Source organism: Rhinopithecus bieti, unplaced genomic scaffold (assembly GCF_001698545.2).
Source record: "Rhinopithecus bieti isolate Rb0 unplaced genomic scaffold, ASM169854v2 scaffold_19901, whole genome shotgun sequence".
Lineage (NCBI taxonomy): Eukaryota > Metazoa > Chordata > Mammalia > Primates > Cercopithecidae > Rhinopithecus > Rhinopithecus bieti.
This window is the reverse complement of record NW_016809629.1, coordinates 432,712-448,827: the sequence shown is the minus strand read 5'-3', so window position 1 is coordinate 448,827 and position 16,116 is coordinate 432,712. Positions and strand designations below refer to the sequence as shown.

General features: G+C 46.1%; 1 protein-coding gene across 4 annotated transcripts in view; it reads left to right on the top strand.

Moving 5' to 3' along the window:
- SLC20A2 (solute carrier family 20 member 2) overlaps nt 1-16,116 on the top strand; it is a 128,293-nt gene that overhangs the window by 62,891 nt on the left and 49,286 nt on the right. For 3 of the 4 annotated variants that reach the window (XM_017889847.1, XM_017889848.1, XM_017889846.1), the window contains exon 2: nt 9,617-10,169. In XM_017889847.1, coding sequence (XP_017745336.1) covers nt 9,881-10,169 — 289 coding nt within the window. In that variant the 5' untranslated portion in view covers nt 9,617-9,880. Of the gene's footprint in view, nt 1-9,616; nt 10,170-11,036; nt 11,172-16,116 lie in introns of all 4 variants that reach the window. The other variant, XM_017889849.1, reaches the window with a different exon arrangement.

Here is a 16,116-nt window from a genome sequence, read left to right as displayed (position 1 = left end):
CCCAGCTTAGGCCAGGAACCCAGGGAGCCTCAGCACCCAGAGTTGAACCTCGTATCATCAGGGCCTGGCAAGTGTCAGCCAGGAGCATCACTTCCTAGTTTCTCGGCATTGCTTTCATTTCAGTGCCTCCTACTGTGGTGTGGTGTGGTGTGGACTCATGGGAAGGAGATAGTGCATTTAGGGATTCATTGTTTAAATCTACTTTCAGTGATGCAGCCACATCTTTTAAATGACCAAAATTGGACTCGATTACTGCTAAAGTCCCTTCATACCCTAATGTTCTATGATCTTCTAACTCTGTAAACCAAAACAGGAATAAAAGCGTAATTATAGGTTGCTTCTTGTAAGCATTAGCTTCAAACAGTTTCAGGAGAAAAGAGGCCAGCAGAGTCCTTGGCACCATCGAGATATTTTCTATTCAGTTCAGTCCTGAGGCCAAACCTCAAAAGAAGCATAAGGAAGATGAGGGAAGAACTGAGAAAGACTGTGACTGATCATGGGCCCTTTGGAATATAAATTGAATACAGGGCTGGGCACAGTGGCTCACGTCTGTAATCCCAGCACTTTGGGAGGCTGAGGCGGGAGAATCAGTTGAGCCCAGGAGTTTGAGACCAGCCTGGGCAACATAGTGAGACCTTGTCTCTACCAAAAAGAAAACAAAATTATCCAAGCATGATGGCGTGTGCCCATAGTCCCAGCTACTAGAGAGGCTGAGGTGGAAGGACTGCTTGAGCTCAGGAGTTTGAGACAGCCTGGGCAACATAGGGAGACCCCTCCAACCTGTAAAAAAATAAAATAAAAATTACTGGGTGTGGTGGCGCTTGCCTCTAGTCCCAGCTACTCAGGAGGTGGAGACAGGAGGATTACTTGAGCCCAAGAGCTTAAGGCTGCAGTGAGCCATGATCGTGCCACTGCTCTCCAGCCTAGACAATAGACTGAGACTCTGCCTCAAAAATAAAAACAAAGGAATAAATAAATAATTGGAATATAGTAGAAGACTCCACACTATGCAGAGACCTTTTTACTAAGTGCTCCAATACTAGACAAAAGGATATTCTTGATGGTGAAAAAGATAAATAAAGGGAATACAAAATGTGTTTTACGTTTTACGTCGTAGATAGTAAGCCTGGAGAAAAATTGAGGCCCTGGCTGAAAACATAATTAGATTAATGGCAAATTCATTTTGTTTATTTAAGAAAACTAAGCCTATTTTTGTGATATGTTCCTAACTTTTTTTTTTTTTTTGAGACGGAGGCTCGCTCTGTCACCCAGGCTGGAGTGCAGTGGTGCAATCTCGGCTCACTGCAAGCTCCACCTCCCGGGTTCACGCCATTCTCCTGCCTCAGCCTCCCGATTACCTGGGACTACAGGAGCCCACCACCACGCCCGGCTAATTTTGTGTATTTTTAGTAGAGACGGGGTTTCACCATGTTTGCCAGGATGGTCTCGATTTCCTGACCTCGTGATCCACCCGCCTCGGCCTCCCAAAGTGCTGGGATTACAGGTGTGATGTTCCTAACTTTTTTTTTAAAAAATGTAGTGTTTTGAAGGGTCTTCCAGTGATAAAGTGGTCATTGCACATCGTAGAAAATTTTGGATAATGTCAAAAAAATAAAAAGAGACCTAGAGAGAAGTGCAATTAACCTGTGGGCTTATTTCCTGAAAGTCTTAGCCCGCACTCTCTTAAACACAGCAGAGGCCATGTGGCTAATGTCATTGTGTGTTCCCATGTTTCCCCTAGGATCACTGTGTTCCAGTGTCATGAAAATCTCTCAAGTTACATCATTGCAGTGGCTACCTAATATTTCATCTTTTAGAAGAAGTTGCCTTAGCCACACCCCTGACTGGGAACATTTAGATGTTTCTTCTTTTTTATAATCATAAAAATGACACTATATTCCACATCTGTGCATTATTTGCCCACATTTCAAAGTCTTTGCCTATTTTCTTGAGCAGTTGAGGCTGATGTTATAAAGTGCACCCATACCCCGCTGAGTGCTCCTCATTCACAGTAGGGCCCTGGAGTTGCCGTACATCTGACCTGGCCTGGTCAGTGGACAAGAAGCATTTTCTTTTCTTTTTTTTTTTTTTTTTTTTCAGACAAGGTCTCACTCTGTCACCTGGGCTGGAGTACAGTGATTCAATCTCAGGTCACTGCAACCTCTGCCTCCCAGATTCAAGTGATGCTCCTGCCTCAGCCTCCCGAGTGGCTGGGATTACAGATGCACACTGCCATGCCGGCTAATTTTTGTATTTTTAGTAGAGACAGGGTTTTGCTGTGTTGGCCAGGCTGGTCTTAAACTCCTGACCTCAAGTGATGGGCCCGCCTCGGGCCTCCCAAAGTGTTGAGATTACAGGCATGAGCCACTGCGCCCAGCTAAGAACCATTTCAATAAGAAGATAGCTACTTTTATTATTATTTTTATTTTAAAGAACTGTGTAAACCATTTCTAACTGTACTTAGGTAGATACCATTACAGAACCTTTCATCACAGATTCATGACAGTTACCCTTGCAGAACTGATTTCAGAGTTGACTTTGGGGTCACAGATTCAGAGTGACCCTGTGATTGTAGCTTGCCCACACTCAGACTTTCTCTGAGTGACGTCCTTGCAGGTCTTGGTCAATGAAGTGCCCAGAACTTCAGATTTAAAGGATCTTCAGTCTGTGGTTCCCCATGGGAATGATTTTCAGCTGAAATGTTTATATTTGCGTAAACTTAATACTAACAAATGGGTTTCTACTGTGAGATCCTCTAGAAGCCATCTGGAAGGCTTGTCTGTGGAAAGCTGGCTTTTCTTTTCCTTGTGGATTTGAAGAGAGGTCTGTAGGCTGGCTCTGGAGCAGGCCTTTCCTCTCTTCCCTGGCCCCGGAAGAGTCACGTCCCGAGCCCCTCTCTGTGGGCTTCATGTCTACAGCGCTAAGTCAGCCCCACCTCGATCCGTCTGCCATTGTTTTAAATGTGCTGTGACGTACATCACCCCTCCCTGAGTCCTTACTTGACTGAGTGAACTGGCTGGGTTTTCTGTGTCTCAGTGGAAGATTCCCTTTCTCATTGAAAAGAGAACTGTCTTTTTTCTTTCTTTTTTTCACTGTGTAATCTATATGCCATCCTAGGGGACTTGGTGGAAGTGGGGGGCAATGCTTGCAATATAGATAAGGGAAAATATCAAAAGTGAACATTACCTTTTATGACCCGTATTTTTTCTGATCACTTTTTTTGAGGTAGACTGTATATACCTCAATAAATAAAGCTCAGCAGTTGTGAGTGAACAGTTTCGTGAGTTTTGACAACACATGCAGTAACACAGCTACCACCATACTCAAGGTGCACAGCAGAGCACTCCCTGTGTAGACATGGGCTGTTGTTTCTCTTGGGCAACTACACACCAGATTGGGGCTGCTGGGTCATGTGGTGAGTGTACACTGCACTTTTAAGAAATTGCTAATAGTTGGCCAGGCGCAGTGGCTCACGCCTGTAATCCCAGCACTCTGGGAGGCCAAGGTGGGTGGATCACTTGAGGTCAGGAGTTCAAGACCAGCCTGGCCAACATGGTGAAACCCTGTCTCTACTAAAAGTACAAAAGTTAGCCGGAGGAGGTAGTGCAGGCCTGGCTACTGGGGAGGCTGAGACAGGAGAATCACTTGAACCTGGGAGGCAAAGGTTGTAGTGAGTGAGCAGAGATCGCACCATTGCACTCCAGCCTGGGCGACAGAGTGAGACTATGTCTCAAAAAAAAGAAAATAAATTACCAATTGCCTGGGGACGATGGCTCACACCTGTGATCTCAGCCCTTTGGGAGGCCAAGGCGGGTGGATCACAAGGTCAAGAGATCGAGACCATCCTGGCCAACATGGTGAAACCCTTTCTCTACTAAAATACGAAAATAGCTGGGCTTGGTGGTGCGCACCTGTAGTCCCAGCTACTCGGGAGACTGAGGCAGGAGAATTGCTTGAACCCAGGAGGTGGAGATTGCAGTGAGCCGAGATTGTGCCACTGCACTTTAGCCTGTGACAGGGCAAGGCTCCATCTCAAAAAGAAAAAAAGAAAAACAAATTGCCAGTAGTTTTCCAAAGTGTCTTTACCATGTTGAGTGGTTTTTTTCTTAGCACCCTTTTAGTGTTTCTCTTTGCCTCCCTTCTTCCCTTAAAAAGTCCCTGTCCAGGCTGGGTGCAGTGGCTCATGCCTGTAATCCCAGCACTTTGGGAGGCCGACCAAGGCAGGCAGTTCACGAGGTCAGGAGTTCAAGACCAGCCTGGCCAACCCATATGGTGAAGCCCTGTCTCTACTAAAAATACAAAAATTAGCTGAGCATGGTGGGGCGTGCCTGTAATCCCAGCTACTTGGGAAGCTGAGGCAGGAGAATTGTTTGAACCCGGGAGATGGAGGTTGCAGTGAGCCGAGATTGCACCACTGCACTCCAGCCTGGGCCACAGAGCAAGACTGTCTCAAAAAAAAAGAAAGTCCCTATCCCTCACAACGTGTGTCAGTCTTAAACCAAAAACAAGGTCAGAGTCTGCGTGTTGAGGAAGAAGAGCAGGTCTAAGGGAGGAGGCTGGAGAAACCCACAGGACTGGGAAGAGAGTGGGGCACAGGCCTGCCTGAGAAAGATCCTTTCAGAAGGATTTGGGAACCTCTTGTTTGTTATTCTTCCTGTGACAACAGTGATGCCAGTAACTTCAAGTTGCTTGAAGCGAAACACTTCTGCCCAATTAAGTTTGATCCTCACAATAATTCTGTAAGATGCATGCGCTGTCACTGTCCCCATTTTATAGATGCTGCAATTCAAAAAGTGTGTGTGAGGTACCCAGGGTCAGCCACTAGAGAGGAACAGAACTGCGACAGGACCTTATGCTTCCTGACCTTCGCCCCAGGGCTTTATCTGCTAAGAATGGTAATAGTCACCTCGTATTGATTGCTGGAATTGAGCTTGGGCCTTCTCCTTTGCATGTAACCGGTGGCGAGGCATCTGCCACAGTCTCCACGGTTCAGGTGAGTCATTGAGGTGACTTACCCAGGGTTGCATAGCCAGGAGCTGGCTGGACGGGAATGGACCTAGAGTCCCTGACTGCAGGTCCTGTGCTCATTGCCCTTCTCCACATAGGAGAAACAAATGTTCCTTTTGTAACCACAGAGAGGAAAGAAGGTGGCAAGCCTTTCTCCTTAGGCAGGTGCTTGCTGGACTTAAGCTGGTGGGCTGAGGGTGTGAGTGTGAAGGAGAAAAGCCGCGTTAAAGAGCATAGGCACAATTGTGGAAATGAGTTGTCTAACACTGTTTAAGTAGGAGAGGGGATCTCCGGGTTGACACAGTGCCAAGGGGAACATCAAGGTGATTAACAACTTCCCCAAGCAAAACCAGACCAGGGCAAAGCTGCTCGGGGGCTTGTACCAGCCACTCTTCCCACCCACGGTGCTCCTGTGGTTCACCTGTGTGAGTTTCACAAGTTTTGACAACATGTACAGTAGTACAGCCACTGCCATATTCAAGGTGCACAGCAAGGGAATCATCCATTAAGACACAGTATAAACCAGCCGGGCACGGTGGCTCAAGCCTATAATCCCAGCACTTTGGGAGGCTGAGACAGGCGAAGCACGAGGTCAGGAGATCAAGACCATCCTGGCTAACACGGTGAAACCCCCGTCTCTACTGAAAAAACAAAACAATTAGCCGGGCGTGGTGGCGGGCACCTATAGTCCTAGCTACTTGGGAGGCTGAGGCAGGAGAATGGTGTGAACCTGGGAGGCGGAGCTTGCAGTGAGCAGAGATCACGCCACTGCACTCCAGCGTCGGCGACAGAGTGAAACTTCATCTCAAAAAAAAAAAAAAAGGACACGGTAAACCCACCTGGTTCACCCAGTGAAAAGCCCACCTGTGGCCAGACCCTATCCTAGCCCCAAAAAGCAAAACTGAAAACAATGTGAAAAGAAGAAAACCTACTCGGTATTTTTCAGTTCAGTTCCATAAACCATCTATCCTCTCTCCACCCCCATGTTTAATCCACCATCTGGTCCTGTTGGATTTTGCTGCTGCAGTTCTCTTAAATCATCGTATTCCCTCCCACCCACCACTGTCCACACCCTGGTCCCAGATGCCTCGTCTCATGCCTAAGCCATGCAACGGGCTCCTGACTCATCCTCCATGTTTTTGCTTGCCTTCTATCCAATGTGGTCACCACACTGCAGCCAGAAGGATCTTCTGGGACCTGGTGTGGTGGCTCACGCCTGTAATCCCAGCACTTTGGGAGGCCAAGTGGGGTGGATCACCTGAGGTCAGGAGTTCAAGACCCGCCTGGCCAACGTGGTGAAACGCCATCTCTACAAAAATACAAAAAAAATTAGCCAGGCATGATGGTGGGTGCCTGTAATCCCAGCTACTCGGGAGGCTGAGGCAGGAGAATCTCTTGAACCTGGGAGGCAGAGGTTGTAGTGAGCCAAGATTGCGCCACTGCACTCCAGCCTGGGCGACAGAGTGAGACTTTGTTTTGTCTCAAAAACAACAGAAAAATTCCTAAGTCTGGGTCGGGCATGGTATCTCACACCTGTGATCCCAGCACTTTGGGAGGCCAAGGTAGGAGGATCACTTGAGGATAGGAGTTTGAGACCAGCCTTGGCAGCATAGGGCAACCCCCATCTCTACAAAAGATTTAAAAATTAGCAGGGTATGGTGGTGCATGCCTGTAGTCCCAACTACTGAGAAGGCTGAGGCAGGAGGATCGCTTGAGCCTGGGAGGTTAAGGCTGCAGTGAGCCATGCTTGTGCCACTGCATTCCAGCCTGGGTGGCGGAGCAAAAAAAAGAAAGCCAAGTCTGGTCACGCCAGTGACCAGAGAGTACCCCTCTCTGATTAAAACCCTTCAGTGGCACCCCACTGTCCACATGGTGGCCAGTCTTTTTTTTTTTTTTTTTTTTTTTTTTGAAGGCGGCAGTCTCGCCTCTGTCGCCCAGACTGGAGTGCAGTGCCCCCCAGATCTCCAGGCTCACCTGGCAAGCCTGCCGCCTCCGGGTTACGCCATCTCCTCGCCTTCAGCCCTCCCCGAGTAGCTGGGACTACAAGGGCCCGCCACCATCCGCCCCGGCTAGTTTGTTGTATTTTTTTTTAGTAGATGACCCGGGGGTTTTCATCCCACCGTGTTAGCCAGGATGGTCCATCGAAGTCCCTGACCTCGTGATCCGCCCTGCGGCCTCCCAACAGTGCTGGGATTACAGGCTTGAGCCACCGCGCCCGGCCATGGTGGCCAGTCTTTAAGCAGACCCACCCGACCTTCATCCTGCTTCCTCTCACTCTGGCCTGCCTCCAGGCCGCTCCTTCCCACCATGAGAACCATCTGGAATGAGTGTTCCCCCCGCACCTCCCACACCAGGCCCAGCATGACTGTGGCCGTCTGAGGTCTCAGGTGAGCCTTTGCTGCCGGCTACACCACATCCCACCGGCTGTGCTCTCACAACACTGTGTGGCACCATCTCCTACCTGCATAGTTCTTGTCACCAGTTTATAGACATTTATGTGTTGATATGATTAGTGTCTGTTTCCTTCACTGGACTTCCCAGATGCACCAGGACCACATCCATTTTTGTTCATTGCCATATTTCACAGTCAGTAATTGAATATTGTTCATGTTTGCCCTATTGGCAAGGTAGCCCAGCAAACAAGATTTTATCAAGAATTTGTTTATATCTTGAGATAGATCATACTGGCCCCCAATTTTTAAAGTTTTGATTTTCAGGTATAGATTTAGTGTGCCTGTCATATTAATTAAATACTCTTTCAGTGGAATGTTGTCTTTTGCCCTTAGAGTGGTCTTTTCATTTGTCTCACTTGGGATCTGAATCTCCAAAATTGCATAGGCTGAAAAATCTTAGAAATGATAACAACTATCAGTGTATATTTTCTGTTTCATTGTGTGCTTATAGCATTGCACATTGATGATGCTCAATATATTTGTATATTTGTTTATTATTTTCATTTGAAAAACATGTAACCACAGTATATAGTTTGGGGAGGAAAGAGAAAAAATTGTCTATAACCTTGCTGTTCAACTTCCGTTATAATTTTAGTATATACCCTTTGGTATTTTTATATGCATTATTATTTTTTATTTTTGAGATGGAGTCTCGCTCTGTTGCCCAGGCTGGAGTGCAGTGGCATGATCTTGGCTTACTGCAACCCCTGCCTCCCAGGTTCAAGCAATTCTCCTGCCTCAACCTCCCGAGTGGCTGGGATTACAAGCATCTGCCACCAGGCCCAGCTAATTTTTGTAGTTTTAGTAGAGATGGGGTTTTACCATTTTGGCCAGGCTGGTCTCGAACTCCTGACCTCAAGTGATTCAACCACCTCGGCCTCCCAAAGTTCTGAGATTACAGGCGTGAGCTGTCGCACCCAGCCTTTTATATGCGTTTTCAACATTGCCATAATCACAGTGTACATAAAATTGTGTGTCCTGATTTTTCCCTTTAAATAACCTTATTGATGCGTCAGATTATTATATTGTATATGGTGTGGTATTTATTCAGTTCAACTCAAGCGTTTATATGCTTGATACCATTCGAAGAAAATATACAGTGCCTTGGCTCTCCAATAATAGAATACCATAATTATGAAGCTTACAGTGACATTTTTATTTCATGGATATATCTCGTGGCATCTCCTTTCCCTCTCAGAAGCAGGAACAGTGGCGTGGGGGAAGGGCTGCTCCTTCTGGGGTCAGGGGAGGCCTCTCTTACATTTGACATTTGAGCAGGCACCTGAATGCAGGGAGGAGGGAGCTGTGCAGCTGTGGGGGAAGATTCTTCCTGCAGAGGGATCCTCAGGTACAAAAGCCCTGAAGTGAGAATGTGCCTGGTCTTTCCAAGGGATTGCAAGGGGACAGTGACACCAGGGCATCATGAGGGAGGGGAGAGGAGCTGAGGCCAGTGAGCTGCAAGGAGGCCTGAAGGGTCTTCCTGACCCTGGTGGGGCCTCTAGCTTTTCCTCCTAGTGAGATGGGATAGTGGCATCGTGATAGGATTGCCTCATTCTCCAGGCTTCTGTGTTCCTCTCTGGGGCCTATCAGTTCCGGCCTTGGTCACCCACCAGATAAGTGACCTCTCACCAGGCCTGTAAACTCTACCAGACACATGCATGATAACATACTGTGCTCACTGCTTATGCATAAATGTGGAGGTGGGTCGTTGGCCACACCCAGTGGTATCATGGACTCAGATTTGGTTATTGCTGTTCCAGGAAACTGGGCACATTCCACATATTTGAAAAACTATGCAACTAAATTTCTCATTTCTTAATCTTTTGCTCATTTGAGGCAATTGTTCCTCGCTGAAAATAATGATCAAATATGTTTTTCCAATTGCATAAAACAATGTAACCTAGTAAGGATTACTATTAGTCTGTAGTTATTAAGCATGCTTCAACTCCTGACAGTTCTAGAAACCAGGTTTTTTTGTTGTTTTTGGTTGGGGGTGGTTATCCTAATTATAATCTTCCTTGAATTGCTTTATGCTTAGGTCCATCACATGCCAAAGTTAGATCCCATTAGCAGGCTTAAAACATTTATTTCTGAAAGAACAAACTGTTACAGGTTGCTGAGTATAATTGATTTCTTTTGTTTCCTTTCTGCTACAGGAGGAGACATCACAGCTTTCCCAGATCAGGAAGAAAAATATGGAATGTGTTTTACCGCTGACTGAACACAACCAAATGAACTGTCCTGACAGTAGTTTGCAAACCAGCAGCTAGCAGTTTGTCCAGCCTCTAACATTGTCCAGCACTTTCCAGAGCAAACTCACTGTTTACAAGAACTCTTGGCCTTACGAAGTTTATAACCTCAAGCTTTGTTTATTTAAAATATTCCTGCAAAAGAAAAGTACCCGGCACCCACTTTCCAAAATGGCCATGGATGAGTATTTGTGGATGGTCATTTTGGGTTTCATCATAGCTTTCATCTTGGCCTTTTCTGTTGGTGCAAACGATGTTGCCAACTCCTTTGGTACGGCCGTGGGCTCTGGTGTGGTGACCTTGAGGCAGGCGTGCATTTTAGCTTCAATATTTGAAACCACCGGCTCCGTATTACTAGGAGCCAAAGTAGGAGAAACCATTCGCAAAGGTATCATTGACGTGAACCTGTACAACGAGACGGTGGAGATGCTCATGGCTGGGGAAGTTAGTGCCATGGTTGGTGAGTAGCTTCTTCTCTACGCCGATGGGACATCCGCCCACTGACCCGCTTCCCTACAGTACTTTGCCCATATCCATAAATGTGATTTTTGCTTTGGCTTTTCAAAAACTGGTTGGATGTTTCATATTTACTTTCTTATTTTGCTTTCTGCATATTAATTTATGATTTTAAAGTGTTTAAATATCAGGCAACCATTTATTTTCTCAACTTTTGAGCAAACTTGGTTGCTAAAATAGATTTCAGCCAAGTGAATAATTTTCAGAAAGTATAGAAAAAGATCTTTGTAGAACAGCGCTTTATTATTTTAGAGTTCTTTGAAAGTTGTCTAAGTTTCCAGGAAGGTTGATTTAGATTTTTTTCTTAAGGTTTTCATCAATTAGGAGGCAATGTTTTGAAAACTTGGATGTCAAAAATAATATTTATTAGTCTAACTTTTATATTCACAGTTTAAGTTCTAAAGAAGTTACCGAATAAATCTTAAGTGTGTGTGTTTCAAGAAATTCTGGTCTCTTACATTATTTGTCATCCTTTTGTCGACTTTCGTTTTAATTTTCTGATTCTACCTCTGGGAGCTCCCTTTGGTATGTTTGTTTTGTTTTCTGGCCAAAAAATAATGTGCGTGTTGCCTGGTGATAGCATGACCTTTTAGTGCAGTTTCAAGTTGTCTAGATGAAGTGTGGAGGTGCATGAACTGTGTGAATAAGCAGAGTGGCTGGTTGGACAGAGTGATTTCCCCATGGCCTAGGCGGACACAGATCCTAGCCCTGTGGGTCCTCCCATTACTGCCCTCGCTACGACAGAAAAGAACCTTCCGGGCAGGCATGTGTTAAGTGCAGCTGACAGGATTCTTTCTCTGCTTGCCTCTAGGTAGAGATGACGGCACAACAGACAGCTGATGTATACGGGTAATTTGGTTAGGGAGAAGAGGGTTAGAGAGGAATTCTACCACCTTCTGCTTTCAACAGGACATATCCTCTTGTAGGAAGAGTCCTGCAGCAGGAGGTAAGATGCTGGTGTACTGAGAATACAGCCACATTCCATGATTCCCGAGTTCTTTATTTTGTCACTTACATTTTATCTTTTTTTTTCTTTTTCTTTTTCTTTTTATTGAGACAGAGTCTTGCTCTGTGGCCCAGGCTGGAGTTCAATGGCGTGATCTCCGCTCACTACAACCTCTGCCTCCCGGGTTCAAGCTATTTTCTCACCTCAGCCTTCGGAGTAGCTGAGACTACAGGTGCCCGCCACCACACCTGGCTAATTTTTGTATTTTTAGTAGAGACAGGGTTTCACCATGTTGGCCAGGCTAGCGTTGAACTCCTGAACTCAAGCAATCTACCCACCTTTGCCTCCCAAAGTGCTAGGATTATAGGCGTGAGCCACCATACCTGGCCTGTCACTTGCATTTCTTAAACACCCAGAATTTAGAGATTATTGACCAAGTTTACAATGGCCCAATCTCATTTTGTTCCGAAGGCGTTTGATCAGAAGCAGCCTGGTATACTAAGGAATTCCATATTTACCAAGCACTGTAGGCCGGTAACACATGCCAAGGAGCTCCTACTTCTCAACTTGATGCTTTGTGTTGTAAAGATGTCAGGTTCAACTTTGGGAGGCCCCCAAGATGGGCAGACCACTTGATCCCCGGAGTTTGAGACCAGCCTGGGCAACACAGGGAGACCCTGTCTCTACAAAAAAAATTAAAAAATTAGCTGGGCTTGCTGGCACGTGCCTATAGTCCTAGCTGCTTGGGAGGCTGAGGTGGGAGGATTGCTTGAGCCCAGGAGATTGAGGCTGCAGTGAGCTGTGATTGTGCCACTGCACTCCAGCGTGGGCGACACAGCCAGACCCTGTCTCAAAAGAAAAAAAAAATCAGGTTCAAGATCACTTTTATTCCAACAACTATAGTCATTATTGAATTTCTTGCCTTCACGGAACATATGTATATCTCAGCATAGTCAGATATAATGGAAATTTACCTTAGAAAAATAACCGTTATTTGTAAAATTCACCATTTTAGTTGTGATAGATATCTAAGATTTAATTCCATCAAGCGGAAATTAAGATTTTTCTAGTCAGGAAAATCTGACTAGATGTGTTGAAAGTGTGGGACAAATCAAGAAAAACACTGACAAAATTAAATCTTTTCTTTTCTTTTTTTGAGATGGAATCTCACTCTGTTGCCCAGGCTGGAATATAATGGCGCTATCTTGGCTCACCTGCAACCTCCGCCTCCCTGGTTCAAGCAATTCTCCTGTCTCAGCCTCCTGAGTAGCTGGGATTACAGGCACCCACCACCACAACCAGCTAATTTTTATATTTTTGGTAGAGACGGGGTTTCACCATGTTGGTCAGGCTGGTCTCGAACTCCTAATCTCGTGATCTTCCCACCTCAGCCTCCGAGGGTGCTGGGATTACAGGCGTGAGCCACCAGGCCTGGCCACAAAGTTAAATCTTAACTAAGTTTTTTTCCTTTTGATCGATAAACTTTAGAGGCATGGTGCTGCTTATTAAAGAAATTTGTTAGGGAGGCCACGCTGAAGACCTCCGTGTGACTGGAGGGTTCATGAACAGGGCCTCATCTGCTGACTCTTCCTGCGGACAGGATAACTTTTTTCACTTCTCTGTTCCCCACCCCTGCCGTTTGGCTCTTTACTGAAAGAATGAAGGATACTTACCTCAACTAGAATTTGGGTTTACCAAAGCAATTTGGGGTTTTGCTTGAATAACTTGATTTTGTTTGCTTTGGTTTTTAAACTTTTTTTGTTGTTGTTACATGGTTAAATGAATCTCAAAGCCTATTTTGTTGGGAATTTGTGTGAGTTACGTAGATTCGTAAAATCGGGGTCTTTGCCTTGGGAGCTATAAATTTAAGGTGGTGGTGTAATTACCATTGGCCAAAACCACAGCTGATTCTGTCCAGATGCCTGAATTCTCCAGTCTTCTGCTTCTAAATCCAACAGTCCTTTTTTCTTCTCCCTCTCTCCCCCTGTCTTTAATTCTATTCTGTTTGATTCTTTTGTTTTCTCTTTTAGTCACTTCTCCCCAAGGCCCTGAGCATCTGTGCTTTCTGACAGAGTTGTGTTGGAGTTAAGGTGATTGGGTAGAAATTATTGCTGCCAGCAAAACGTCCTGAACAAGTCATCATGTGGGACTAGCTCAGCCCTAAAGCAGTAGTCTGTCCATTTTGTAGGAAACCAGCAATGGTTCCAAAAGTCTGATAATTCAAAAGTCTGCATCTTTTTGTGGAAAGACCCACACTAGCACAGATGAGCCAGCTCCTCGAACCCCTTAAGAAGCACACAGCCCTCTTCCAGCTCCCTCTGCCCAGCCACACTCTGCCACCTCACCCCTGCCCGGCAACCTCCCTGGAGCCTGAGCCTTTGCTCTGCCGTTTCTTTCCTTTGCACCGGAATGGTGGCCTCTGAGATGCCCATCTCCCCACTTTCCCTAGGTCGTGTCTTGCACTCTTATCCCATGCTTCATCTCTTTCCTCTGTCAGATGCCATTATCTTACGTTAAAGTATCTTTTTCCCTCTGTTCTTCCTGACACTAAGGTGATCCTATTTATCTTCAGACACCCCTGAGGCTAAAATGCTATCACCTACTCCCAGGCCCTCTTGCAGGTATTTCCTGGCCCCACCAGGCCCTCCCTCAGCTGCCCCCTCTCTCCTCCCCTCCCTGCTGTCCTCACAGGTGGTCCCATTGCTCCCTACCTTTCTTTACAAACTCTCCTGCTCCAGGATATATTTGTAAAGTCAGCCACAGAAAATAGAGCAGGTTTCAGGAAGGACAAATCTTACGGTCTGAATTCAACTGGGTAGGTTGATATCATTGTCTCACATCATGAGATTATTTCAATTGTAAGAATCTAGGCCAGGCGCGGTGGCTCATGCCTGTAATCCCAGCACTTTGGGAGGCCAAGGCGGGTGGATCACAAGGTCAGGAGATCCAGACCATCTTGGCTAACACGGTGAAGCCCCATCTCTACTAGCTGGGCATGGTGGCGGGTGCCTGTAGTCTCAGCTACTCGGGAGGCTGAGGCAGGAGAATGGCGTGAACCCAGGAGGCAGAGCTTGCAGTGAGCCAAGATCGCACCACTGCACTCCAGCCTGGGTGACAGAGTGGGACTCCGAACCAAAGAAAAAAAAAAAAGAATATAAACCATATCATGTATTTTCTAAGCTATGAATCTGTGCTATGAAACGTGCTCCAAACCCTGGCTCTCTTTTTAAAACCACTAGTCCCTGAGGAGCCCAGGGCTCAGATGTGGAAGAGGCTTAAGGACGTGTCCGCGGGTAGGCCTGGCGCTGCCATGGAGCCTAATATGGGTTTGGCAGCACCAGGCTGGCCCCTTCTCCTCCCAAAGCACGCCTTAGGGATTGACACAGGATCACAGCCAGCCTCAGCTCAAAGGTCAGCACGCCTAGCACTCATGGGAGCAGCTGTGTGTGTTGCTTCATAAACTGAGTCCTGCACAGCCATAAATGATCCTTCTGCAACTCAGATGCCTTTGAAGGAAATACCAGGGGTTCCCTGAAAAGTGCTGCTGCTGCCAGGCAACCAGGTTTCCAGAATTAACATTCGGGATTAATAATGTGCCCAGCTTATCAGCCAGGCCCTTTGTTCCCCTACAGTTCCATGGGAGCTTTTCAACAACTGCTTCTGAAAGTGATCTCTCCCGGCTGATGCTTTTAATACTCACTACAAAATCTGATCTGCTTATGAAAATATCTGAAGTGAACTGTAGCCTAGAAAAACATTAAACCTAGAAAAGAGTTGGTGAAATTGAGGTAAAAGGACACAAAGCCAACACTAATGAGAACCTCTTAACAATGAGGAATCAGACATACAAATAAAAGGTCCAACATTCTGGGCAGGATCTGAGAGCAGATGCCCAAATTTGGGTTAAATATCATAGTTATTTCTCATAGGAGAGGCACCATCAAAAAGCAGTGTGGGCTAGGTGCAGTAACTCACTGCATCCAGTGAGCCTGTCATCCCAGCACTTTGGGAGGCCATGGTGGGAGAATGGCTTGAGCCCAGGAGTTCAAGACCAGCCAGGGCAACATAGCAAGACCCCTGTCTCTGCAAACAATTTTAAAAATTAGCTGAGTGTGGCAGCTCATGCCTGTAATCCCAGGGCTTTGGGAAGCTGAAGCAGGAGGATTGCTTAAGGCCAGGAGTTCAAAACCAGCCTGGGTAACATAGCAAGATCCTGTCTCTGCAAAAAATTTAAAAATTAGCCAGGTGTGGTGATACACACTTGTAATCTCAGCTACTTGGGAGGTTGAGACAGTAGGATCATTTGACTCCAGGAGTTTAAGGCTGCAGTGAGCCATGATCGTGCCACTGTACTCCAGCCTGGGCAAGAGTGAGACCCTGTCTCTACAAAAGAAAAAAAGAAAAGAAAAAAGCAACATGGTATTATACTGTCTTATATAGATAATATAACCTAGCCAATATCTAGTCCTTTTCATTATGTGACTGTAAGGCATAACTACAACAAAATCTTTTCCCAATATATTGCCTTTCTTGTCTTTCTGTGTTCATTCGAGACTTTAATCTGTTGCTTGGTTTTGGCCAAACTTCACCCCAGAACTAGTTCATCCGCAGCACCCTCACTGAAAAGTGACAAGGGCAGTCAGTGTGTAGCACCAGGAGATGTGCCTTTAAATGCATAATCTGGCCGGACATGGTGTCTTACGCCTGTTATCCCAGCACTTTGGGAGGCCAAGGCGGGTAGATTACTTGAGGTTAGGAGTTCGAGACCAGTCTGGCTAACATAGTGAAACCCCATCTTTACTAAAAATACAAAAATTAGCCAGATGGGCTTGCTTGAACCCAGGAGACAGAGGTTGCAGTGAGCTGAGATCAGGCCACTGCACTCCAGCCTGGGCAACAGAGCAGGACTGGCTTCAAAAAATAAATAAATAAATAAATAAATAAA